The 24,450-nt window shown below is 65.1% G+C and overlaps 3 protein-coding genes across 3 annotated transcripts in view; 1 reads left to right on the forward strand and 2 right to left on the reverse strand.

The window, feature by feature from the left end:
- The window catches only part of dedd (death effector domain containing), an 18,297-nt gene extending 2,206 nt beyond the window's left edge, over positions 1-16,091 (reverse strand). Inside the window, exons 1-3 of the mRNA XM_072564704.1 lie at positions 14,351-16,091; positions 1,825-1,926; positions 132-275 (exon numbers count right to left, since the gene is read on the reverse strand). Of these exons, the coding sequence (XP_072420805.1) occupies positions 132-275; positions 1,825-1,926; positions 14,351-14,672 (568 nt within the window). The 5' untranslated portion in view covers positions 14,673-16,091. The remainder of the gene's footprint in view (positions 1-131; positions 276-1,824; positions 1,927-14,350) is intronic.
- LOC140468612 (uncharacterized) overlaps positions 1-24,450 on the reverse strand; it is a 1,157,363-nt gene that overhangs the window by 481,424 nt on the left and 651,489 nt on the right. The window lies entirely within an intron of this gene.
- Positions 17,507-24,450, forward strand: part of ndufs2 (NADH:ubiquinone oxidoreductase core subunit S2) — a 49,892-nt gene continuing 42,948 nt past the window's right edge. Inside the window, exon 1 of the mRNA XM_072564705.1 lies at positions 17,507-17,660. Within this exon, the coding sequence (XP_072420806.1) occupies positions 17,557-17,660 (104 nt within the window). The 5' untranslated portion in view covers positions 17,507-17,556. The remainder of the gene's footprint in view (positions 17,661-24,450) is intronic.

The raw sequence follows: 24,450 nt of genomic DNA on the forward strand, positions 1-24,450 counted from the left end.
TCCAGAAGGGAGGGTGCACGTGCAGAGAGACGGGCCGTAGCGGGAGAGAGCCCAGCGACGGTGACACAGATATCAAGTGGGGAAAGTGGCACTGGGATCTCCTCCGTGGCATGCCACCCTCACAAGCTTACCGCACGTCTGCTTCTCGTTGGGCTCGACGAGGGTCGATTTCTTTCGCTTGCCACGACTGTGCGCTGGCGCCCGGCCCCGACAGACTCTCTGGCGAAGGGGAGGCCCTGCTCCCGGTGCACAACACAGCAAGCGGTGAGCGGACTCTGCAGAGAAACCAACCGGGTAAGAGCAGATGGAGGGCCTCTCTGGATTAAATACCGGGCACGACGCGATTTACAAACGGGAAAGGCAGAAGGTCAGCCCACCGGCAAACATCTGGGGGTCAGATAGAAGGTAAAGGCTTCAAACTAATAGGACATCCCCAGATGGAGCCAGACATGCTGAGTTTGACCAACACGGTCGGTTTTTATTTCAGACCAGCAGCACACTCACAGGACTTCACATTTATCATGGTGTCCCTGTCCCTGGGAGGGTTTGATGGGGGGGGACAGTGTAGAGGGAGCTTTACTCTGTATCTAACCCCGGGCTGTCCCTGTCCCTGGGAGGGTTTGATGGGGGGACAGTGTAGAGGGAGCTTTACTCTGTATCTAACCCCGTGCTGTCTCTGTCCTGGGAGTGTTTGATGGGGGGGGGGACAGTGTAGAGGGAGCTTTACTCTGTATCTAACCCCGTGCTGTCCCTGTCCTGGGAGGGTTTGATGGGGGGGACAGTGTCGAGAGAGCTTTACTCTGTATCTAACCCCGTGCTGTCCCTGTCCTGGGAGGGTTTGATGTGGGGACAGTGTAGAGAGAGCTTTACTCTGTATCTACTTTGTCGGCAGCACAGTGGCACAGTGGTTAGCACTGCTGCCTCACAGTGCCAGAGCCCCGGGTTCAATTCCCGCCTCAGGCAACTGACTGTGCGGAGTTTGCACATTCTCCCTGCGTCTGTGTGGGTTTCCTCCGGGTGCTCCGGTATCCTCCCACAGTCCAAAGATGTGCAGGTTAGGGTGGATTGGCCATGCTAAATTACCCCATAGTGTTCAGGGATGTGTAGGTTAGGGTGGATTGGCCATGCTAAATTACCCCATAGTGTTCAGGGATGTGTAGGTTAGGGTGGATTGGCCATGCTAAATTACCCCATAGTGTTCAGGGATGTGTAGGTTAGGGTGGATTGGCCATGCTAAATTACCCCATAGTGTTCAGGGATGTGTAGGTTAGGGTGGATTGGCCATGCTAAATTACCCATAGTGTTCAGGGATGTGTAGGTTAGGGTGGATTGGCCATGCTAAATTACCCCATAGTGTTCAGGGATGTGTAGGTTAGGGTGGGTTGGCCATGCTAAATTACCCCATAGTGTTCAGGGATGTGTAGGTTAGGGTGGATTGGCCATGCTAAATTACCCCATAGTGTTCAGGGATGTGCAGGTTAGGGTGGATTGGCCATGCTAAATTGCCCGTAGTGTCAGGTAAGGGTTAAATGTAGGGGTATGGGTGGGTTGCGCTTCGGCGAGTCAGTGTGGACTTGTTGGGCCGAAGGGCCTGTTTCCACACTGTAATGTAATGTAATGTAATCTAATCTAACCCCGCGCTGTACCTGTCCTGGGAGTGTTTGATGGGGGACAGTGTAGAGGGAGCTTTACTCTGTATCTAACCCCGTGCTGTCCCTGTCCTGGGAGTGTTAGATGGGGGACAGTGTAGAGGGAGCTTTCCTCTGTATCTAACCCCATGCTGTCCCTGTCCTGAGAGTGTGTAAGGTGACTCTGTGTAAGTACCTGATTTGCCACATTCGGGTGCTCCACTTGATGCCAATGTGCGTGGCATCACGTAGGTTACTGACGTGTCCTCGAGATATTTATCCACTGGATCTGGAGAAACTGAGGAAAGGAGGTGCTGAGGTCAGTGACCATATCAACTGCCCATAACAACTGACAAGACACACAACCCAGGAATGGCTCCGAGAGACACATCCATATTTGATGATTCGCACCAGAACCCAAAACAAAGACATCGGGTTAATCATGTGGGCATCAGAGAGCACAGTACGGGTCTACTGGAATAGCTCCATTGGTACTGACCCTGGAACAGTACCCTGCTCCCATGGCACCAATCCTGCAAAGGAGGTTTACTCCGACCACACTGGCACTCCGAAAAGGGAGTTCAGACCAACCGAGTGCAGCACTCCCTCAGTACTGACCCTCCGACAGGACTCACTCCCTCAGTACTGACCCTCCGACAGGACTCACTCCCTCAGCACTGACCCTCCGACAGTGCGGCTCTCCCTCAGCACTGACCCTCCGACAATGCGGGGATCCCTCAGTACTGACCCTCCGACAGTGCGGCACTCCCTCAGTACTGACCCTCCGACAGTGCGGCTCTCCCTCAGCACTGACCCTCCGACAGTGCGGGGCTCCCTCAGCACTGACCCTCCGACAGTGCGGGGATCCCTCAGTCCTGACCCTCCGACAGTGCGGCACTCCCTCAGTACTGACCCTCCGACACTGTGGCCCTCCCTCAGCACTGACCCTCCGACAGTGTGGCCCTCCCTCAGCACTGACCCTCCGACAGTGCGGCACTCCCTCAGTACTGACCCTCCGACAGTGCGGGGATCCCTCAGCACTGACCCTCCGACAGTGTGGCCCTGCCTCCGCACTGACCCTCCGACAGTGTGGCTCTCTCTCAGTACAGACCCTCCGACAGTGCGGGGATCCCTCAGCACTGACCCTCCGACAGTGCGGCCCTCCCTCAGTACTGACCCTCCGACAGTGCGGGGATCCCTCAGCACTGACCCTCCGACAGTGCGGCCCTCCCTCAGCACTGACCCTCCCACAGTGCGGCCCTCCCTCAGTACTGACCCTCCGACAGTGCGGCCCTCCCTCAGTACTGACCCTCCGACAGTGCGGCTCTCCCTCAGTACTGACCCTCCGACAGTGCCGCACTCCCTCAGTACTGACCCTCCGACAGTGCGGCGCTCCCTCAGTACTGACCCTCCGACAGTGCGGGGCTCCCTCAGTACTGACCCTCCGACAGTGCGGGGCTCCCTCAGCACTGACCCTCCGACAGTGCGGGGCTCCCTCAGCACTGACCCTCCGACAGTGCGGGGCTCCCTCAGCACTGACCCTCCGACAGTGCGGCCCTCCCTCAGCACTGACCCTCCGACAGTGCGGCCCTCCCTCAGCACTGACCCTCCGACAGTGCGGCCCTCCCTCAGCACTGACCCTCCGACAGTGCGGCCCTCCCTCAGCACTGACCCTCCGACAGTGCGGCCCTCCCTCAGCACTGACCCTCCGACAGTGCGGCCCTCCCTCAGCACTGACCCTCCGACAGTGCGGCCCTCCCTCAGCACTGACCCTCCGACAGTGCGGCCCTCCCTCAGCACTGACCCTCCGACAGTGCGGCCCTCCCTCAGCACTGACCCTCCGACAGTGCGGCCCTCCCTCAGCACTGACCCTCCGACAGTGCGGCCCTCCCTCAGTACTGACCCTCCGACAGTGCGGCCGTACCTCAGCACTGACCCTTCCACAGACCACACTCCCTCAGTACTGACCCTCCGACAGTGCGGTACTCCCTCAGTACTGACCTTCCGACAGTGCGGCACTCCCTCAGCACTGACCCTCCGACAGTGCGGCGCTCCCTCAGTACTGAACCCTCCGACAGTGCGGCGCTCCCTCAGTACTGACCCTCCGACAGTGCGGCACTCCCTCAGCACTGACCCTCCGACAGTGCGGCGCTCCCTCAGTACTGAACCCTCCGACAGTGCGGCGCTCCCTCAGTACTGAACCCTCCCACAGTGCGGCTCTCGCTCAGTACTGACCCTCTGGCAGCGCGGCTCTCCCTCAGTCCTGACCCTCCGACACTACGGCACTCCCTCAGTCCTGACCCTCCAACAGTGCGGCGCTCCCTCAGCACTGACCCTCCGACAGTGCGGCCCTCCCTCAGTACTGACCCGCCGACAGTGCGGCCCTCCCTCAGTACTGACCCTCCGACAGTGCGGCACTCCCTCAGTCCTGACCCTCCGACAGTGCGGCCCTCCCTCAGTACTGACCCGCCGACAGTGCGGCCCTCCCTCAGTACTGACCCTCCGACAGTGCGGCCCTCCCTCAGTCCTGACCCTCCGACAGTGCGGCACTCCCTCAGTACTGACCCTCCAACAGTGCGGCGCTCCCTCAGTACTGACCCTCCGTCAGTGCGGCGCTCCCTCAGTACTGACCCTCCGACAGCGCTGCTCTCCCTCAGTACTGACCCTCCGACAGTGCGGCCCTCCCTCAGTACTGACCCTCCCACACAGTGCGGCCCTCCCTCAGTACTGACCCTCCCACACAGTGCGATACTCCCTTAGTACTGACCCTCCGACAGTGCGGCCGTGCCTCAGCACTGACCCTTCCACAGACCACACTCACTCAGTACTGACCCTCCGACAGTGCGGCCCTCCCTCAGTACTGACCCTCCGACAGTGCAGCCCTCCCTCAGTACTGACCCTCCCACACAGTGCGATACTCCCTTAGTACTGACCCTCCGACAGTGCGGCCGTGCCTCAGAACTGACCCTTCCACAGACCACACTCCCTCAGTACTGACCCTCCGACAGTGCGGCGCTCCCTCAGTACTGACCCTCCGACAGTGCGGCGCTCCCTCAGTACTGACCCTCCGACAGTGCGACCCTCCCTCAGTACTGACCCTCCGACAGTGCGGCTCTCCCTCAGCACTGACCCTCCGACAGTGCGGCTCTCCTTCAGCACTGACCCTCCGACAGTGCGGCACTCCCACAGTACTGACCCTCCGACAGTGCGGCACTCCCACAGTACTGACCCTCCGACAGTGCGGCACTCCCTCAGTACTGACCCTCCGACAGTGCGGCTCTCCCTCAGCACTGACCCTCCGACAGTGCGGGGCTCCCTCAGCACTGACCCTCCGACAGTGCGGGGATCCCTCAGTCCTGACCCTCCGACAGTGCGGCACTCCCTCAGTACTGACCCTCCGACAGTGTGGCACTCCCTCAGCACTGACCCTCCGACAGTGCGGCACTCCCTCAGTACTGACCCTCCGACAGTGCAGCTCTCCCTCAGTACTGACCCTCCGACAGTGCGGCCCTCCCTCAGCACTGACCCTCCGACAGTGCGGCACTCCCTCAGTACTGACCCTCCGACAGTGCGGCACTCCCTCAGCACTGACCCTCCGACAGTGCGGGGCTCCCTCAGCACTGACCCTCCGACAGTGCGGGGCTCCCTCAGCACTGACCCTCCGACAGTGCGGGGATCCCTCAGTACTGACCCTCCGACAGTGCGGCGCTCCCTCAGTCCTGACCCTCCGACAGTGCGTCGCTCCCTCAGTCCTGACCCTCAGACAGTGCGGGGCTCCCTCAGTACTGACCCTCAGACAGTGCGGGGCTCCCTCAGTACTGACCCTCCGACAGTGCGGTACTCCCTCAGTACTGACCTTCCGACAGTGCGGCACTCCCTCAGCACTGACCCTCCGACAGTGCGGCGCTCCCTCAGTACTGACCCTCCGACAGTGCGGCCCTCCCTCAGTACTGACCCTCCGACAGTGCGGCACTCCCACAGTACTGACCCTCCCACAAAGTGCGGCCCTCCCTCAGTACTGACCCTCCGACAGTGCGGCACTCCCTCAGTACTGACCCTCCCACACAGTGCGATACTCCCTTAGTACTGACCCTCCGACAGTGCGGCCGTGCCTCAGCACTGACCCTTCCACAGACCACACTCCCTCAGCACTGAACCTCCGACAGTGCGGCGCTCCCTCAGTACTGACCCTCCGACAGTGCGGCGCTCCCTCAGTACTGACCCTCCGACAGTGCAGCCCTCCCTCAGTACTGACCCTACGACAGTGCGGCCCTCCCTCAGTACTGACCCTCCGACAGTGCGGCTCTCCCTCAGCACTGACCCTCCGACAGTGCGGGGCTCCCTCAGCACTGACCCTCCGACAGTGCGGGGCTCCCTCAGCACTGACCCTCCGACAGTGCGGGGATCCCTCAGTCCTGACCCTCCGACAGTGCGGCGCTCCCTCAGTACTGACCCTCCGACAGTGCAGCCCTCCCTCAGTACTGACCCTACGACAGTGCGGCCCTCCCTCAGTACTGACCCTCCGACAGTGCGGCTCTCCCTCAGCACTGACCCTCCGACAGTGCGGGGCTCCCTCAGCACTGACCCTCCGACAGTGCGGGGCTCCCTCAGCACTGACCCTCCGACAGTGCGGGGATCCCTCAGTCCTGACCCTCCGACAGTGCGGCACTCCCTCAGTACTGACCCTCCGACAGTGTGGCCCTCCCTCAGCACTGACCCTCCGACAGTGCGGCACTCCCTCAGTACAGACCCTCCGACAGTGCGGCTCTCCCTCAGCACTGACCCTCCGACAGTGCGGGGCTCCCTCAGCACTGACCCTCCGACAGTGCGGGGATCCCTCAGCACTGACCCTCCGACAGTGCCGCACTCCCTCAGTCCTGACCCTCCGACAGTGCGGCACTCCCTCAGTCCTGACCCTCCGACAGTGCGGCACTCCCTCAGTCCTGACCCTCCGACAGTGCGGCGCTCCCTCAGTCCTGACCCTCCGACAGTGCGGCGCTCCCTCAGTACTGACCCTCCGACAGTGCGGGGCTCCCTCAGTACTGACCCTCCGACAGTGCGGGGCTCCCTCAGCACTGACCCTCCGACAGTGCGGGGCTCCCTCAGCACTGACCCTCCGACAGTGCGGGGATCCCTCAGCACTGACCCTCCGACAGTGCCGCACTCCCTCAGTCCTGACCCTCCGACAGTGTGGCACTCCCTCAGTCCTGACCCTCCGACAGTGCGGCACTCCCTCAGTCCTGACCCTCCGATAGTGCGGCGCTCCCTCAGTACTGACCCTCCGACAGTGCGGGGCTCCCTCAGTACTGACCCTCCGACAGTGCGGCGCTCCCTCAGTACTGGCCCTCCGACAGTGCGGGGCTCCCTCAGTACTGACCCTCCGACAGTGCGGGGCTCCCTCAGTACTGACCCTCCGACAGTGCGGCCCTCCCTCAGCACTGACCGTCCGACAGTGCGGCACTCCTTCAGTACTGAACCCTCCCACGGTGCGGCTCTCGCTCAGTACTGACCCTCTGGCAGCGCGGCTCTCCCTCAGTCCTGACCCTCCGACACTACGGCACTCCCTCAGTCCTGACCCTCCAACAGTGCGGCGCTCCCTCAGCACTGACCCTCCGACAGTGCGGCACTCCCTCAGCACTGACCCGCCGACAGTGCGGCGCTCCCTCAGCACTGAACCCTCCGACAGTGCGGCACTCCCACAGTACTGACCCTCCGACAGTGCGGCACTCCCTCAGTACTGACCCTCCGACAGTGTGGCCCGCCCTCAGCACTGACCCTCCGACAGTGCGGCCCTCCCTCAGTACTGACCCTCCCACAGTGCGGCCCTCCCTCAGCACTGACCCTCCCACAGTGCGGCCCTCCCTCAGCACTGACCCTCCGACAGTGCGGCTCTCCCTCAGTACTGACCCCCCGACAGTGCGGCCCTCCCTCAGTACTGACCCTCCGACAGTGCGGCGCTCCCTCAGTACTGACCCTCCGACAGTGCGGCCCTCCCTCAGCACTGACCCTCCGACAGTGCGGCCCTCCCTCAGCACTGACCCTCCGACAGTGCAGCGCTCCCTCAGCACTGACCCTCCGACAGTGTGGCTCTCCCTCAGCACTGACCCTCCGACAGTGCGGCCCTCCCTCAGCACTGACCCTCCGACAGTGCGGCACTCCCTCAGTACTGACCCTCCGACAGTGCGGCACTCCCTCAGCACTGACCCGCCGACAGTGCGGCACTCCCACAGTACTGACCCTCCGACAGTGCGGCACTCCCTCAGTACTGACCCTCCGACAGTGTGGCCCTCCCTCAGCACTGACCCTCCGACAGTGCGGCACTCCCTCAGAACTGACCCTCCGACAGTGCGGCACTCCCTCAGAACTGACCCTCCGACAGTGCGACACTCCCTCAGTACTGACCCTCCGACAGTGCGACACTCCCTCAGTACTGACCCTCCGACAGTGCGACACTCCCTCAGTACTGACCCTCCGACAGTGCGGCACTCCCTCAGTACTGACCCTCCGACAGTGTGGCCCTCCCTCAGTACTGACCCTCCGACAGTGCGGGGCTCCCTCAGCACTGACCCTCCGACAGTGCGGGGATCCCTCAGCACTGACCCTCCGACAGTGCGGCTCTCCCTCAGTACTGACCCCCCGACAGTGCGGCCCTCCCTCAGTACTGACCCTCCGACAGTGCGGCGCTCCCTCAGTACTGACCCTCCGACAGTGCGGCCCTCCCTCAGCACTGACCCTCCGACAGTGCGGCCCTCCCTCAGTACTGACCCTCCGACAGTGCAGCGCTCCCTCAGTACTGACCCTCCGACAGTGTGGCTCTCCCTCAGCACTGACCCTCCGACAGTGCGGCCCTCCCTCAGTACTGACCCTCCGACAGTGCGGCACTCCTTCAGTACTGACCCTCCGACAGTGCGGCCCTCCCTCAGTACTGACCCTCCGACAGTGCGGCCCTCCCTCAGTACTGACCCTCCGACAGTGCGGCGCTCCCTCAGTACTGACCCTCCGACAGTGCGGCCCACCCTCAGCACTGACCCTCCGACAGTGCGGCCCTCCCTCAGTACTGACCCTCCGACAGTGCGGCCCTCCCTCAGCACTGACCCTCCGACAGTGTGGCTCTCCCTCAGCACTGACCCTCCGACAGTGCGGCCCTCCCTCAGTACTGACCCTCCGACAGTGCGGCCCTCCCTCAGTACTGACCCTCCGACAGTGCGGCTCTCCCTCAGTACTGACCCTCCGACAGTGCGGCTCTCCCTCAGTACTGACCCTCCGACAGTGCGGCACTCCCTCAGCACTGACCCTCCGACAGTGCGGCCCTCCCTCAGTACTGATCCTCCGACAGTGCGGCCCTCCCTCAGCACTGACCCTCCGACAGTGCGGGGATCCCTCAGTACTGACCCTCCGACAGTGCGGGACTCCCTCAGTACTGACCCTCCGACAGTGCGGCTCTCCCTCAGTACTGACCCTCCGACAGTGCGGCCCTCCCTCAGTACTGACCCTCCGACAGTGTGGCCCTGCCTCCGCACTGACCCTCCGACAGTGCGGCTCTCTCTCAGTACAGACCCTCCGACAGTGCGGGGCTCCCTCAGCACTGACCCTCCGACAGTGCGGGGATCCCTCAGCACGGACCCTCCGACAGTGCCGCACTCCCTCAGTACTGACCCTCCGACAGTGCGGCACTCCCTCAGTCCTGACCCTCCGACAGTGCGGCGCTCCCTCAGTACTGACCCTCCGACAGTGCGGCGCTCCCTCAGTACTGACCCTCCGACAGTGCGGGGCTCCCTCAGTACTGACCCTCCGACAGTGCGGCCCTCCCTCAGCACTGACCGTCCGACAGTGCGGCACTCCTTCAGTACTGAACCCTCCGACAGTGCGGCGCTCCCTCAGTACTGAACCCTCCCACGGTGCGGCTCTCGCTCAGTACTGACCCTCTGGCAGCGCGGCTCTCCCTCAGTCCTGACCCTCCGACACTACGGCACTCCCTCAGTCCTGACCCTCCAACAGTGCGGCGCTCCCTCAGCACTGACCCTCCGACAGTGCGGCGCTCCCTCAGTACTGACCCTCCGACAGTGCGGCGCTCCCTCAGCACTGAACCCTCCGACAGTGCGGCGCTCCCTCAGCACTGACCCTCCGACAGTGCGGCCCTCCCTCAGTACTGACCCTCCGACAGTGCGACCCTCCCTCAGCACTGAACCCTCCGACAGTGCGGCGCTCCCACAGTACTGACCCTCCGACAGTGCGGCACTCCCTCAGTACTGACCCTCCGACAGTGTGGCCCTCCCTCAGCACTGACCCTCCGACAGTGCGGCACTCCCTCAGTACTGACCCTCCGACAGTGCGGCTCTCTCTCAGTACTGACCCTCCGACAGTGCGGCGCTCCCTCAGTACTGACCCTCCGACAGTGCGGCGCTCCCTCAGCACTGAACCCTCCGACAGTGCGGCGCTCCCACAGTACTGACCCTCCGACAGTGCGGCACTCCCTCAGTACTGACCCTCCGACAGTGCGGCTCTCTCTCAGTACAGACCCTCCGACAGTGCGGGGCTCCCTCAGCACTGACCCTCCGACAGTGCGGGGATCCCTCAGCACGGACCCTCCGACAGTGCGGGGATCCCTCAGTACTGACCCTCCGACAGTGCGGCACTCCCTCAGTCCTGACCCTCCGACAGTGCGGCGCTCCCTCAGTACTGACCCTCCGACAGTGCGGCGCTCCCTCAGTACTGACCCTCCGACAGTGCGGGGCTCCCTCAGTACTGACCCTCCGACAGTGCGGCCCTCCCTCAGCACTGACCGTCCGACAGTGCGGCACTCCTTCATTACTGAACCCTCCGACAGTGCGGCACTCCCTCAGTACTGAACCCTCCCACGGTGCGGCTCTCGCTCAGTACTGAACCCTCCCACGGTGCGGCTCTCGCTCAGTACTGACCCTCTGGCAGCGCGGCTCTCCCTCAGTCCTGACCCTCCGACACTACGGCACTCCCTCAGTCCTGACCCTCCAACAGTGCGGCGCTCCCTCAGCACTGACCCTCCAACAGTGCGGCGCTCCCTCAGCACTGAACCCTCCGACAGTGCGGCGCTCCCTCAGCACTGAACCCTCCGACAGTGCGGCGCTCCCTCAGCACTGAACCCTCCGACAGTGCGCCGCTCCCTCAGCACTGAACCCTCCGACAGTGCGGCGCTCCCTCAGTACTGACCCTCCGACAGTGCGGCCCTCCCTCAGTACTGACCCTCCCACACAGTGCGGCCCTCCCTCAGTACTGACCCTCCCACACAGTGCGATACTCCCTTAGTACTGATCCTCCGACAGTGCGGCTGTGCCTCAGCACTGACCCTTCCACAGACCACACTCCCTCAGTCCTGACCCTCCGACAGTGCGGCGCTCCCTCAGTACTGACCCTCCGACAGTGCGGCGCTCCCTCAGTACTGACCCTCCGACAGTGCGGCACTCCCTCAGTACTGACCCTCCGACAGTGCAGCCCTCCCTCAGTACTGACCCTCCGACAGTGCGGCTCTCCCTCAGCACTGACCCTCCGACAGTGCGGCTCTCCCTCAGCACTGACCCTCCGACAGTGCGGCTCTCCCTCAGCACTGACCCTCCGACAGTGCGGCACTCCCACAGTACTGACCCTCCGACAGTGCGGTACTCCCTCAGTACTGACCCTCCGACAGTGCGGCACTCCCACAGTACTGACTCTCCGACAGTGCGGTACTCCCTCAGTACTGACCCTCCGACAGTGCGGCACTCCCACAGTACTGACTCTCCGACAGTACGGCACTCCCACAGCACTGACCCTCCGACAGTGCGGCCCTCCCTCAGTACTGACCCTCCGACAGTGCGGGGCTCCCTCAGCACTGACCCTCCGACAGTGCGGGGATCCCTCAGTACTGACCCTCCGACAGTGCGGCCCTCCCTCAGTACTGACCCTCCGACAGTGCGGCTCTCCCTCAGTACTGACCCTCCGACAGTGCGGCTCTCCCTCAGTACTGACCCTCCGACAGTGTGACACTCCCTGAGTACTGACCCTCCGACAGTGTGACACTCCCTCAGTACTGACCCTCCGACAGTCCTGCGCACCCTCAGTACTGACCCTCCGACAGCGAGGGGCTCCCTCAGCACTGACCCTCCGACAGTGCGACCCTCCCTCAGTACTGACCCTCCGACAGTGCGGCTCTCCCTCAGTACTGACCCTCCGACAGTGCGGCTCTCCCTCAGCACTGACCCTCCGACAGTGCGGCTCTCCCTCAGCACTGACCCTCCGACAGTGCGGGGATCCCTCAGTACTGACCCTCCGACAGTGCGGCACTCCCTCAGTCCTGACCCTCCGACAGTGCGGCGCTCCCTCAGTACTGACCCTCCGACAGTGCGGGGCTCCCTCAGTACTGACCCTCCGACAGTGCGGGGCTCCCTCAGTACTGACCCTCCGACAGTGCGGCCCTCCCTCAGCACTGACCGTCCGACAGTGCGGCACTCCTTCAGTACTGAACCCTCCGACAGTGCGGCGCTCCCTCAGCACTGAACCCTCCGACAGTGCGGCGCTCCCTCAATACTGAACCCTCCCACGGTGCGGCTCTCGCTCAGTACTGAACCCTCCCACGGTGCGGCTCTCGCTCAGTACTGACCCTCTGGCAGCGCGGCTCTCCCTCAGTCCTGACCCTCCGACACTACGGCACTCCCTCAGTCCTGACCCTCCAACAGTGCGGCGCTCCCTCAGCACTGACCCTCCGACAGTGCGGCACTCCCTCAGCACTGACCCGCCGACAGTGCGGCGCTCCCTCAGCACTGAACCCTCCGACAGTGCGGCGCTCCCTCAGTACTGACCCTCCGACAGTGCTGCTCTCCCTCAGTACTGACCCTCCGACAGTGCGGCCCTCCCTCAGTACTGACCCTCCCACACAGTGCGGCCCTCCCTCAGTACTGACCCTCCCACACAGTGCGATACTCCCTTAGTACTGATCCTCCGACAGTGCGGCTGTGCCTCAGCACTGACCCTTCCACAGACCACACTCCCTCAGTCCTGACCCTCCGACAGTGCGGCGCTCCCTCAGTACTGACCCTCCGACAGTGCGGCGCTCCCTCAGCACTGACCCTCCGACAGTGCGGCACTCCCTCAGTACTGACCCTCCGACAGTGCGGCTCTCCCTCAGCACTGACCCTCCGACAGTGCGGCTCTCCCTCAGCACTGACCCTCCGACAGTGCGGCTCTCCCTCAGCACTGACCCTCCGACAATGCGGCACTCCCACAGTACTGACCCTCCGACAGTGCGGTACTCCCTCAGTACTGACCCTCCGACAGTGCGGCCCTCCCTCAGTACTGACCCTCCGACAGTGCGGCCCTCCCTCAGTACTGACCCTCCGACAGTGCGGCTCTCCCTCAGTACTGACCCTCCGACAGTGTGACACTCCCTGAGTACTGACCCTCCGACAGTGTGACACTCCCTCAGTACTGACCCTCCGACAGTCCTGCGCACCCTCAGTACTGACCCTCCGACAGCGAGGGGCTCCCTCAGCACTGACCCTCCGACAGTGCGGCCCTCCCTCAGTACTGACCCTCCGACAGTGCGGTCCTCCCTCAGTACTGACCCTCCGACAGTGCGGCCCTCCCTCAGTACTGACCCTCCGACAGTGCGGCCCTCCCTCAGTACTGACCCTCCGACAGTGCGGCTCTCCCTCAGTACTGACCCTCCGACAGTGCGGCACTCCCTCAGTACTGACCCTCCGACAGTGCGGCACTCCCTCAGTACTGACCCTCCGACAGTGCGGCCCTCCCTCAGTACTGACCCTCCGACAGTGCGGCCCTCCCTCAGTACTGACCCTCCGACAGTGCAGCCCTCCCTCAGTACTGACCCTCCGACAGTGCGGCCCTCCCTCCGCACTGACCCTCCGACAGTGCGGCCCTCCCTCAGTACTGACCCTCCGACAGTGCGGCTCTCCCTCAGTACTGACCCTCCGACAGTGCGGCCCTCCCTCAGTACTGACCCTCCCACAGTGCGGCACTCCCTCAGTACTGACCCTCCGACAGTGCGGCTCTCCCTCAGTACTGACCCTCCGACAGTGTGACACTCCCTGAGTACTGACCCTCCGACAGTGTGACACTCCCTTAGTACTGACCCTACGACAGTCCGGCGCACCCTCAGTACTGACCCTCCGACAGTGCGGCACTCCCTCAGCACTGACCCTCCGACAGTGCGGCACTCCCTCAGCACTGACCCACCGACAGCGCGGCATTCCCTCAGTACTGACCCTCCGACAGTGCGGGGCTCCCTCAGCACTGACCCTCCGACAGTGCGGCGCTCCCTCAGTACTGAGCCCTCCGACAATGCGGCACTCCCTCAGCACTGACCCTCCGACAGTGCGGCCCTCCCTCAGTACTGCCTCCGACAGTGCGGCTCTCCCTCAGTACTGACCCTCTGACAGTGCGGCCCTCCCTCAGTACTGACCCTCCGACAGTGCGGCCCTCCCTCAGCACTGACCCTGTGGCCGTGCGGCCCTCCCTCAGCACTGACCCTCCGACAGAGCAGCACTTTTCGGTCTTCAATGAGCATTCTGACATTGTGCAAAGGCGCGAAAGGGAGGATGCTTTGTGGCAGGGAGGGCCAGGCCGCACGTGGCTGACACCTGCTTGCGGTATCGCACACTCGAGGCACACTGCTCACATCCTCTTGCGTGTGTGGGAGCTCTAACCAAGTGCCATCTCTCTGCCAGCCCAGACGGTCACCCCCTCTCTCTTACCCGTCTTCCTGCGCTTCAGCGTGACGTAGGGCAGCAGGTCGTGCCGCGTGATAATGCGCAGCAGCTGTAGCACCTGCCGGAAGTTGGTCTCGTCGCAGCGCCCCTGGCGCTCCAGCGCCAGGAAGAAGTCGCGCCCGCTCCGGATCATGCCGCGCTCGTAGTCCTCAATGACGTCGACGAAGAGGAAGGAGAGCACCCGCACGTCGCGGTGGGTGAGCTGTGCGCCCACAATCTGGAACATCCGGTGCAAGGAGTAGAGCCCGTGCTCCCGGTTCACCTGCTCCTCCGGCCACTGCTGGCTGCTCCGCTTGGCGTCTGCCATCGCCGAGGGCAGGGTGGCCTGGCACCGTCCTTCCGGTCCGCAAGCAAGCACCGGCGCTCCGGGATTCCCAGCTCACAATTCCCAATGTCACCTTCCCACACTCTGGAATGTAGCAAGTGGAGAGCTGGCCAGCGGTGATCGAGACGGGAGCACTCTGTGTTGCTATTCCACGTGGAGAACGACTGGATGGTGCCCGCTCCCTCCTTGGCTCCTTGTCATCTTACTCCCTCCTGCTCTCTGTCCACCAAAACCGCCGATCAGTGAAACGAAAACGCTCCACCGACAAATGAAACAGCCAATGAACAGAGTACTCCAATCCACTTGTCGTCAGTTCAGCCTGTTTGACCAGCAAAAACGCAGACGCTCTTGTACAGAAGAGAGTCCAGGTAAACAAGCCAGGCAGTCTTTTGGTGACGGGTGAACCGCGTGCCGCGGTGGGCTGTGGTGGACACTTTAGTCAACGTGACAATCCAGAGGATGACTGCGTCGTGGGTTGGTGTGCAAAACAGCCCTCAATTGTCTGTTCAACCCAGGGCACTGACTGAGAGCGCTCTTATTCCTCCTATCCTTAGGTATATTTTGATGTGTTGGCACAAGGAAGACAGCACCCAACAGCCACTCACTTATCACAGGGAGCTGGCCACTGCCCCCCTCTCTCTCTCTCGTCGGTGCTCAGGCGAGCGACCAGGTTGGCACCTCGGGAGACTAACTGAGGGGAGGCGCACAGTCGCAAAAAACCCCGAAGGGTGCCTGCTTTTGCCTCGGGCGCAAAGACCCGGGGAGCCCAGTCGCCTCTCTTGGGGAAGCTGCGAACTGACTCGCCCGTCTTGATGCTCCCCTCGGCTTGAGCGGTTAATTGTGGTCAGATGCAGCGAGAGAGTGGGAGTTCAAGGGGGTAGTGCAAGGGGGGTTGCAAGGGGGGCTTTGCAAGGGTAGGGTTGCAAGGGGACACCCCCCCACTCCCCCTTATTGTTTGACAGTGGAATGCAAGGAACGGGAGTGCGGGGAGGGGGTCTTCAAAGAGTCCCCAAAGCCAGATCCTGGCTTCCTGAAGGTCCTCAGGGTCTGTTCAGTCAACCACGCCAAAATGGGGTCTTGGGGAAGAGTAGTGAGGCATATATTGTCTCTGTGTTGGGTTGGTGGGTAGATGTCAATGGGAAAGGGGAGAGGCGGCCATCTTGGATAGTGACCCCCCCTCCCCCCCTCTCTCTGTCCCCCCTCCTCAGACAGGGATTGGAGGAAGAAGAGAGAAGATAAAGAAATAAAAAGCGGTCTGTCTCTGAGTCTTCCTCCCGCCAGCCTCCTTTCACGCTCCTGTTTTCTCCCCCCCACCACCACACTCCTCCTCGCTAAGGCAGCCAGCACCGCCACCTCGCCAGCTCCGCCATCTTCCTCTCCCGGCCGTTGGAAGAAGGAGGCGGTGGGCGTGGCCACGCGCGGGCTGGGGGGGGCGGGGCGCCGAGCCGCCGCCGCCGCCGCGACGCCCGACGGGAACCGTAGTCTCCCGCAGGGGTTAGGACCGCCCTCCCCCACCCCAGCGGACCACAACTCCCAGAGTGCCCCCTGGATCGCCGCCCGCCGCCTCGGCCCAGGCGCTGACGTAATCGCGCATCGACGTTACACGCCGACCAAGACCAATGTGAAATGTAGTCTTTCTGGCCAGCCTCCACTCATGGTCACAGACTACGCATGCGCGCATGTTCTGCGGGTTGACACGTTGTTAGTGTTTGGAGGCGGGGCGTCCGTCAGGTCCAGACTCTATTGGACGAAGGAAACTTGGCCGCCAGGGCGTCTGGGAGATGTAGTATTACCGCGCAATCACAACGCGCTGAATAATGAAGCGCTGGACTACATTGCCCAGCATGCAAGGCGAAAGCATCCCAGCAATTGATTCGCCAAGGCTTTGTGGGGTTGATTAATTGCATAGGGTAGCGCACATACATGTTTATTCCGCCGGACACTATTTGCAGTTGGCCAATGTTGCAACACTCAATTAATGGTTATTTTTGCAAAACCCCTTGTCCGCTGGTCAAAGTTGATTCTTATCCTTTTTCACTCTCCCCCCCCCCACCCTCCGCCAACCCCATTGAGGGTGGGAGATTCACGCGACCCAGTGATGGTTCCGCTAAATGGGGGAGGGGCCGGCGGGCGAATGGGAAACCGAGGGCTGCCTCCGCCATCTTTCTGAGGGGCAGGGGAGGTTGCCCGTTCAGTTGCCGTTGTCGGCCATGTTTTTAAGGGGCATTCCGGTGGGCAGGGCGGAGGGGTCTGGGCGGTAAAAATTCAAACTAGTGATTGATCATATTCAAAATTGATCCTATTCAAAACCTAACTCATTCTTTTAAAAAATACATGCGATGTCATTATTTTGCATATTAACCCAATTGGAAGGATTTTTTTTCTGTTTGATGACGGCACGTGCCCCTCAGTAATATGGAGGCCAGCCGCAATGTTGGTCCATGCCCCACTAAAAGATGGTGGACGACATTTTTCCCTTCCCCCCGCTCTTGGTATTTGAAACCCAACCGTCAGCTCGGAGGTCAAATACCGCGTTTTGCCCCTCACTAATATGGCGGAGAACACTCCACTTCGCCGCGAATATCAGCCCTGGCGCCCCTCAGCAAGATGGCGGGCCTTTACGCCGCCCGACCCCAGAGACTGCGCGCGCAAGCCGCAGCCCGCCGGCGCGGCTCCTCTCAGGGGGGATTCCCGATTGGTGGGTCCGCCCCCCGCGGTGACGGCGATGGTGTCGCTCGCCGACGCCTGATTGGTCGGTCCGCCCCTCAGGAAGATGGCGGCCGCGGAATGGGGGCGGATGTGAAGTAACCGGTGGTTTCCGGTTCTCCCCCCCACACACCACCTCGGTCTCTGAAGGTCGGTGTTGATGATGGCGGCGGCGGCGGGTGTCCTGCTGAGGGCGAGGGCTCGTCCTGGCTGCACGCTGCAGCTACTCCGGAGGAGCCTGGGCCCCGCTCTTGTCGCTCATAGGTACCAGGGCGGGGGATAGAGGGTCTATTTTACAGGGAATTGGGGGGGAGGTCGGAAAGGGTGAGGGGTCAATGGGGGGGGCGGAAAGGGTGAGGGGTCAATGGGGGGGGCGGCGGAAAGGGTGAGGGGTCAATGGGGGGGGAAGGGTGAGAGGTCAATGGGGGGGAAAGGGTGAGAGGTCAATGGGGGGGAGGGTGAGAGGTCAATGGGGGGGAGGGTGAGAGGTCAATGGGGGGGAGGGTGAGAGGTCAATTGGGGGGAGGGTGAGAGGTCAATGGGGGAAGGGTGAGGGGTCGATGGGGGGAAAGGGTGAGGGGTCGATGGGGGAAAGGGTGAGGGGTCGATGGGGGGGAAGGGTGAGAGGTCAATGGGGGAAGGGTGAGGGGTCGATGGGGGGGGAAGGGTGAGGGGTCGATGGGGGGGAAGGGTGAGGGGTCAATGGGGGGAAGGGTGAGGGGTCAATGGGGGGAAGGGTGAGGGGTCATTGGGGGAAGGGTGAGGGGTCAATGGGGGGGAAGGGTGAGGGGTCAATGGGGGGGAAGGGTGAGGGGTCATTGGGGGAAGGGTGAGGGGTCAATGGGGGGAAGGGTGAGGGGTCAATGGGGGGGAAGGTTGAGGGGTCATTGGGGGAAGGGTGAGGGGTCGATGGGTGGAAGGGTGAGGGGTCGATGGGGGAAGGTGAGGAGTCAATCGGGAGGTCGAGGAGGGTCAATGGGGGGAAGTGGAGGGGGGGTCAATGGGTGGAAGGGGGAGGGGTCAATGGGTGGAAGGGGGAGGGAGTCAATGGGTGGAAGGGGAGGGGAGTCAATGGGTGGAAGGGGAGGGGAGTCAATGGGCGGAAGGGTGAGGGGTCCATGGGGGGGGGAAAGGGTGGTCCATTTGGGGGAGGGGGGGAAAGGGGTGGTCCATTGGGGGGGGAAAGGGGGTGGTCCATGGGGGGGGGGGGGGGGGGGGGAAAGGGGTGGTCCATTGGGGGGGGGGGGGGGGAAAGGGGTGGTCCATTGGGGGGGGGGGGGGGGAAAGGGGTGGTCCATTGGGGGGGGGGGGGGGGAAAGGGGTGGTCCATTGGGGGGGGGGGGGAGGGAAAGGGGTGGTCCATTGGGGGGGGGGAGGGAAAGGGGTGGTCCATTGGGGGGGGGGGAAAGGGGTGGTCCATTGGGGGGGGAAAGGGGGTGGTCCATGGGGGGGGGGGAGAAAGGGGTGGTCCATTGGGGGGGGGGGGGAAAGGGTGGTCCATGGGGGGGGGGGGAAAGGGTGGTCCATTGGGGGGGGGGGGGGGGGAAAGGGTGGTCCATGGGGGGGGGGAAAAGGGTGGTCCATTGGGGGGGGGGGGGGAGGAAGGGTGGTCCATGAGGGGGAAGGGAAGGGCGAGGAGGGTCCATGTTGGCGGGGGAAGGGGGAAGGGAAGGGCGAGGAGGGTCCATGTTGGGGGGGGAAGGGGGAAGGGAAGGGCGAGGAGGGTCCATGGGGGGGGAAGGGGGAACGGAAGGGCAAGGAGGGTCCGGGGCGGGGGGGGAAGAAGGGGGAAGGGAAGGGCGAGGAGGGTCCATGGGGGGGGGGGGGGGAGGGAAGGGAAGGGCGAGGAGGGTCCATGGGGGGGGGGGGAGAAGGGGGAAGGGAAGGGCGAGGAGGGTCCATGGGGGGAAGGGCGAGGGCGGTCCATGGGGGGAAGGGCGGTCCATGGGGGGAAGGGAAGGGCGAGGAGGGTCCATGGGGGGGGAAGGGGGAAGGGAAGGGCGAGGAGGGTCCATGGTGGGGGGGGAAGGGGGAAGGGAAGGGCGAGGAGGGTCCATGGGGGGGGAAGGGGGGAACGGAAGGGCAAGGAGGGTCCGGGGGGGGGGGGGGAAGAAGGGGGAAGGGAAGGGCGAGGAGGGTCCATGGGGGGGGGGGGGGGGAGGGAAGGGCGAGGAGGGTCCATGGGGGGGGGGAGGGAAGGGAAGGGCGAGGAGGGTCCATGGGGGGGGGGAGAAGGGGGAAGGGAAGGGCGAGGAGGGTCCATGGGGGGGGGGGGGAGAAGGGGGAAGGGAAGGGCGAGGAGGGTCCATGGGGGGAAGGGCGAGGGCGGTCCATGGGGGGAAGGGCGGTCCATGGGGGGAAGGGAAGGGCGAGGAGGGTCCATGGGGGGGAAAGGGCGAGGAGGGTCAGTGGGGGGGGGAAGGGCGAGGAGGGTCCATGGGGGGGAAAGGGCGAGGAGGGTCCATGGGGGGGAAAGGGCGAGGAGGGTCAGTGGGGGGGAAAGGGCGAGGAGGGTCCATGGAGGCGGGGGAGGGCGAGGAGGGTCAGTGGGGGGGGAAGGGCGAGGAGGGTCCGTGGGGGGGGGAAGGGCGAGGAGGGTCCATGGGGGAGGGCGAGGAGGGTCCATGGGGGAGGGCGAGGAGGGTCCATGGGGGGGGGGGGAGGGCGAGGAGGGTCCATGGGGGGGGGGGGGGAGAGCGAGGAGGGTCCATGGGGGGGTGGGAAGGGCGAGGAGGGTCCATCGGGGGGTGGAAGTGCGGTGGGGGTCAATCAGCGCGAGGGGTGGGTCGATCAGCAGGGGGTGGAAGGGCGAGGGGGGATCGATCAGCGGGGGGTTGGAAGGGCGAGGGGGGGTCGATCAGCGGGGGGGTGGAAGGGCGGGGGGGGTCGATCAGCGGGGGGGTGGAAGGGCGAGGGGGGGTCGATCAACGGGGGGGTGGAAGGGCGAGGGGGGGTCGATCAGCAGGGGTGTGGAAGGGGGGGGGGTCGATCAGCAGGGGGGTGGAAGGGTGAGGAGGGGATCGATCTGGGGGGTGGAAGGGCGAAGGGGGGTCGATCAGCAGGGGGGTGGAAGGGTGAGGAGGGGTCGATCAGCAGGGGTGTGGAAGGGCGAGGGGGGGTCGATCAGCAGGGGTGTGGAAGGGCGAGGGGGGGTCGATCAGCGGGGGGGTGGAAGGGCGAGGGGGGGTCGATCAGCAGGGGTGTGGAAGGGCGAGGGGGGGGGTCGATCAGCAGGGGGGTGGAAGGGTGAGGAGGGGATCGATCTGGGGGGTGGAAGGGCGAAGGGGGGGTCGATCGGGGGTGGAAGAGCGAGAGGGGGTCGATTGGTGGGGGGAAGGGCAAGGGGGGTCGAACAGTGGGGGGTTGGAAGGGCAAGCAGGGGTCGATCGGTGGGGGGTGGAAGGGCGAGGGGGGTCGATCAGCGGAGGGGTCGAAGGGCAAGGGGGGTCGATCTGGGGGGTGGAAGGGCGAGGGGGGTCGATCAGCGGGGGGGTGGAATGGCGAGGGGGGATCGATCAGCGGAGGGGTGGAAGGGCGAGGGGGGAGTGGATCGGGGGTGGAAGGGTGAGGAGGGGATCGATCTGGGGGGTGGAAGGGCGAGGGGAGGGTGGAAGGGCGAGGGGGGGTGGATTCGGGGTGGAAGGGCGAGAGGGGGTCGATCGTGGGTGGAAGGGCGAGGTGGGGTCGATCAGCGAGGGGGGATTGACAGTGGGGGTGAGGGGAGGGTCGATCGGGGGTGGAAGGGCGAGTGGGGGTCGATCAGCGAGGGGGGATTGACCAGTGGGGGTGTGGAAGGGTGAGGCAGGGGTCGATCGGGGGTGGAAGAGCGAGGGTAGGTGGATCAGTGGGGGGGTGGAAGGGCGAGCAGAGGTCGATCAGCGGGGGGGTGGAACGGCGGGGGGGTGGAAGGGCGAGGGGGGGTGGATCGGGGGTGGACGGGCGAGGGGGGGTGGATCTGGGTGGGATGGAAGGGCGAGGGGACATCGATCTGGCTGGGGTGGAAGGGCGGGGGGAGTCGATCTGGGGGGGTGGAAGGGCCTGGGGGGGTGGAAGGGCGAGGGGGGTGGAAGGGGGAGGGGGGGTGGATCTGGGGGGGTGGAAGGGCGATGGGGGGTGGAAGGGCGAGGGGGGTGGATCTGGGGGGGTGGAAGGGCGAGGGAGGGTGGATCTGGGGGGGGTGGAAGGGCGAGGGGGGTCGATCTGGGGGGGGTGGAAGGGCGAGGGGGGTGGATCTGGGGGGGGTGGAAGGGCGAGGGGGGGTGGATCTGGGGGGGTGGAAGGGCGAGGGGGGTGGATCTGGGGGGGTGGAAGGGCGAGGGGGGGTGGATCTGGGGGGGGTGGAAGGGCGAGGGGGGTCGATCTGGGGGGGTGGAAGGGCGAGGGGGGGTGGATCGGGGGTGAAAGGGCGAGGGGGGGTGGATCTGGGGGGGGTGGAAGGGCGAGGGGGGTCGATCTGGGGGGGGTGGAAGGGCGAGGGGGGGTGGATCGTGGGTGAAAGGGCGAGGGGGGGTGGATCTGGGTGGGATGGAAGGGCGAGGGGGGGTGGATCTGGGTGGGGTGGAAGGGTGGGGGGAGTCGATGAGGGGGGGTGGATCTGGGGGGGTGGAAGGGCGAGGGGGGGTGGATCTGGGTGGGGTGGAAGGGTGGGGGGAGTCGATGAGGGGGGGTGGATCTGGGGGGGTGGAAGGGCGAGGGGGGGTGGATCTGGGGGGGTGGAAGGGCGAGGGGGGGTGGATCTGGGGGGGGTGGAAGGGCGAGGGGGGGTGGATCTGGGGGGGGTGGAAGGGGGAGGGGGGGTGGATCTGGGGGGGGTGGAAGGGGGAGGAGGGGATCTATCTGGGGGGTGGAAGGGCCAGGGGGGGTGGATCTGGGTGGGGTGGAAGGGTGGGGGGAGTCGATGAGGGGGGGTGGATCTGGGGGGGTGGAAGGGCCAGGGGGGGTGGATCGGGGGTGGAAGGGCGAGGGGGGTCGATCGGGGGTGGAAGGGCGAGGGGGGGTCGATCGGGGGTGTGGAAGGGGGAGGGGGGGTGTGTGGAAGGGCGAGGGGGGTGGATCGGGGTGTGTGGAAGGGCGAGGGGGGTTGGAAGGACGAGGGAGGTCGATCTGGGGGGGGGTGGAAGGGGGAGGGGGGGTAGATCTGGGGTGGTGGAAGGGCGAGGGGGGTGGAAGGGGAGGGGGGGTGGATCTGGGGGGGTGGAAGGGCGAGGGGGGGTGGATCTGGGGGGGTGGAAGGGCGAGCAGAGGTCGATCAGCGGGGGGGTGGAACGGCGAGGGGGGTCGATCTGGGGGGGGTGGAAGGGCGAGGGGGGGTGGATCAGCGGGGGTTTGGAAGGGCGAGGGGGGTCGATCTGGGGGGGGTGGAAGGGCGAGGGGGGGTGGATCGGGGGTGGACGGGCGAGGGGGGGTGGATCTGGGTGGGATGGAAGGGCGAGGGGACATCGATCTGGCTGGGGTGGAAGGGCGGGGGGAGTCGATCTGGGGGGATGGAAGGGCGAGGGGGGATGGATCTGGGGGGGTGGAAGGGCGAGGGGGGTGGAAGGGGAGGGGGGGTGGATCTGGGGGGGTGGAAGGGCGAGGGGGGGTGGATCTGGGGGGGTGGAAGGGCGAGGGGGGTGGAAGGGGAGGGGGGGTGGATCTGGGGGGGTGGAAGGGCGAGGGGGGGTGGATCTGGGGGGGTGGAAGGGCGAGGGGGGTGGATCTGGGGGGGTGGAAGGGTGAGGGGGAGTCGATGAGGGGGGGTGGATCTGGGGGGGTGGAAGGGCGAGGGGGGGTGGATCTGGGGGGGTGGAAGGGCGAGGGGGGGTGGATCTGGGGGGGGGTGGAAGGGCGAGGGGGGCTGGATCTGGGGGGGGTGGAAGGGGGAGGGGGGGTGGATCTGGGGGGGGTGGAAGGGGGAGGAGGGGATCCATCTGGGGGGTGGAAGGGCCAGGGGGGGTGGATCGGGGGTGGAAGGGCGAGGGGGGTCGATCGGGGGTGGAAGGGCCAGGGGGGGTGGATCGGGGGTGGAAGGGCCAGGGGGGGTGGATCGGGGGTGGAAGGGCCAGGGGGGGTCGATCGGGGGTGTGGAAGGGGGAGGGGGGGGTGTGTGAAAGGGCGAGGGGGGTGGATCGGGGGTGTGTGGAAGGGCGAGGGGGGTGGATCGGGGTGTGTGGAAGGGCGAGGGGGGTTGGAAGGACGAAGGAGGTCGATCTGGGGGGGGGTGGAAGGGGGAAGGGGGAGGGGGGGTAGATCGGGGGTGGAAGAGCGAGGGGGGGTGGATCGGCGGTGTGTGGAAGGGCGAGGGGGGTGGAAGGACGAGGGAGGTCGATTGGGGGGGGTGGAAGGGGGAGGTGGGGTGGATCTGGGGTGGTGGAAGGGCGAGGGAGGTCGATCTGGGGGGGGGGGAAGGGGGGGGAAGGGGGAGGGGGGCTGGATTTGGGGGGGGAGAAGGGGGGGGGTGGATTTGGGGGGTTGAAAGGGGGGGTGGATCGGCGGGGGGAGTGGAAGGGCGAGGGGGGTGGAAGGACGAGGGAGGTCGATTGGGGGGGGTGGAAGGGGGAGGGGGGGTGGATCGGGGGTGTGTGGAAGGGCGAGGGAGGTCGATCTGGGGGGGGGAAGGGGGAGGGGGGCTGGATTTGGGGGGGGAGAAGGGGGAGGGGGGCTGGATTTGGGGGGTTGAAAGGGGGGGTGGATCGGCGGGGGGAGTGGAAGGGCGAGGGGGGGCGGATCGGGGGTGGAAGGGCGAGGGGGGGCGGATCGGGGGTGGAAGGGCGAGGGGGGGCAGATCGGGGGTGGAAGGGCGAGGGGGGGCAGATCGGGAGTGGAAGGGCGAGGGGGGGCAGATCGGGGGTGGAAGGGCGAGGGGGGGCGGGTCGGGGGTGGAAGGGCGAAGGGGGGCGGATCGGGGGTGGAAGGGCGAGGGAGGTCGATCTGGGGGGGATGGGGGAGGGGGGCTGGATTTGGGGGGGGGAGAAGGGGGAAGGGGGTGGATTTGGGGGGTTGAAAGGGGGGGTGGATCGGCGGGGGGAGTGGAAGGGCGAGGGTGGGTGGATCGGGGGTGGAAGGGCGAGGGGGG

This window comes from Chiloscyllium punctatum, chromosome 47 (assembly GCF_047496795.1).
Source record: "Chiloscyllium punctatum isolate Juve2018m chromosome 47, sChiPun1.3, whole genome shotgun sequence".
NCBI classification, from domain to species: Eukaryota; Metazoa; Chordata; class Chondrichthyes; order Orectolobiformes; family Hemiscylliidae; genus Chiloscyllium; species Chiloscyllium punctatum.